The 2206-nt window shown below is 38.7% G+C and overlaps 1 protein-coding gene across 1 annotated transcript; it reads right to left on the reverse strand.

The window, feature by feature from the left end:
• Positions 1–306: 306 nt before the first annotated feature.
• LOC111397671 (WUSCHEL-related homeobox 2-like) lies at positions 307–1819 on the reverse strand. Its single transcript, XM_023024674.1, has 2 exons — positions 1352–1819; positions 307–1015 (listed from the first exon to the last, which is right to left on the reverse strand). The coding sequence occupies exons 1-2, from the start codon at positions 1743–1745 to the stop codon at positions 627–629; spliced, it is 783 nt and encodes a 260-aa protein (XP_022880442.1). The 5' UTR covers positions 1746–1819; the 3' UTR covers positions 307–626.
• Positions 1820–2206: the final 387 nt, after the last annotated feature.

Genomic DNA, 2206 nt, shown 5'->3' on the forward strand with positions numbered 1-2206 from the left:
TAGTTTTGCGATCATATGTTGGCAAAATAAATGTCTATAGTGCAGATCATATTTTGGCAAAATAAATGTCCATAGTGCAGAACTAGTCCACTTGAGCCCTAGTGACTTAAAATGTCACCTAATTTTACATGAAAGTGTTACATAATTTTGAGCACTAGTGGCAGTAGAGAAAAATTGGATATGTTAATTTAAAATGATGTGTCAGTCACTTATTGGGTGGACGATAAATTTTGGACAGCGGTTCTCAACTGTTCCGATTTGAGAAAGCATTGAGAATTTTTTGTTTGAGGACAAAGAGACCTTGTGTTACACAATCTTAATATAGATACTCCATCCCACCATCCCGTTGAATCTTGCTTTAATCGATGCACCAAACTTGTCAAATATATTAGTAACTATACGAAAAAACATGAGAAATGGAAACTTCAACCATATTACAATAGGGAGAGTGGACGAGAAAAGGCTGTCATATTCTCTACAAAAGCATTCTCTACCAAAGGCAATAAGGGAACCCTTTTTCAGTCTAGGCCCAAAAACAGCAGAAGTTAAACTCTATTCAATCTTCAGTAAGAATCAATTCCACCCCAAAGCACAGATTCATGTCAGTACTTCTGAAATCTTGGAATTCAGTGACTTCCATAAGGGCCATTTCCACAGAAAAAGTCGAAAAATTTCTGGCCAGAATTTCCTCCCTGATTACCCAAAATAGGGTCATTTTCAAAGGAACTCGAAGTACTAGGGGATGAATTTTCTTCATTTGTAGAAATCCCTGTTTTTGCTTGTAAAATACCTGTTGGGTGAATGGGAAATAAATCCAGTGTTTCTTGAGTCCTTTCCTCTGCACAAGATATGAAATCGTGCATGATTCCGTCGTCCTTCGGACATGCAGGGTGCTTGTTTTTGTCGTCGTTTTCTGGGATTGGTCGCCTTTTAAAACCACCAAGTAGGGGCAACTTCGAGTACAACCCTATATCAGCCCGAGGTGGTGGTTGTATGTAGCAGGGGCTGCAAACAACTGGACAAATGATGTTTAATAAGAATCAAATATACACAATGCGTCGCATGAAGAAAAACTAAAAAAATGTCACGATAAGAATGGAACAACAGCAGATCATTAGATTCATTACTGCATATTGGGGCATGGTCAGTGCATTATAATGGACAACACTGCACAAAATTAAAATTGAAGATGTTATCATGTACTGTGATATCTAGTACGACGCAATAGACGCGTTCTTCACGCATTAAAGAAATAGAAAAAGAGAAAAAAAAAAAAAAAAAAGATATCATGATAATCAAGATAGGATCCATTACATACGTAAAGTGGTGGGAGTTGAACTACAGAATTTACCACTATAGCATGGAGGAAAAACTGGATTTTTATTGGGAAAGCTATTAAAACAAGCTTTATTATCCTGCTTCTGCTTCTGTCTTTGCCTTGCCTTGTGATTCTGAAACCAGTAGAAAACATTCTTGCCCTCAATGTGGCCAAAAGCCCTCAGCCTATTTGTAATCTGCTGAATTTGTTCTGCACTTGGAGTCCTTAGACCCTGCATATACAAGCTCTCTAGCATATTCATTTGATCCTTCGTAGGATTCCATCTGGACCCTGCTGGACAATTGCCGAGATTATCACTCTCCATGTTAGACAGAAAGAGAGCTGCTGGTTTAGTAGTTTTGAACCCTTTTATAGAGATGAAAAGAATTATAAAATCACTCGAGAAATCAGCCAATGGAATATACATATATACACGTGTAATTTATGCATATAAGAAGATAAACGAAGAGTCAAACAAGAAACACAGACACTTGCAGATATATACACATAAAGAGATGCATGCTGAGAGTTTTTGGTGCTGAAAACATGGAGGAAGCGGCTGAGGGAGGCCTGGTGTTGGTCCCGGCATGGGTGAAAAGTTATGTGAAAAGACAGAAATAGTCCTATAAGGGGTTGTCTTGGGAATGAAAGAAGGTGGGTAAGTTTAGGATAGCGCCATGCGTGGGTAGTAGGGGTATTTTAGGGAATTAAGAAAAAGACAGGCGGTTGGGTTGTAAGGGGTCTAGGGCCTAGGCTTTGGAAACTGAAAAAGTGTGGAGTGATGCCCCTTTGGAGGTGGTGAGGAGGACTGAGGCAAAAATTGCTTTGAGATTTGAGAGCTAGTTTTAGTTTTCTTGATAGTTTATACTCACATAAAAGTGTTGCATT

The sequence above is a fragment of the Olea europaea genome, chromosome 7 (genome assembly GCF_002742605.1).
Source record: "Olea europaea var. sylvestris chromosome 7, O_europaea_v1, whole genome shotgun sequence".
NCBI lineage: Eukaryota > Viridiplantae > Streptophyta > Magnoliopsida > Lamiales > Oleaceae > Olea > Olea europaea.

Coding starts and splice junctions, on each gene's coding strand:
- LOC111397671 (XM_023024674.1), bottom strand. CDS start 1,745: ATGTATATTCCATTGGCTGATTTCTCGAGTGATTTTATAATTCTTTTC. Junction 1,016..1,351: donor TTTTCCTCCATGCTATAGTG/GTAAATTCTGTA, acceptor TCATTTGTCCAG/TTGTTTGCAGCCCCTGCTAC.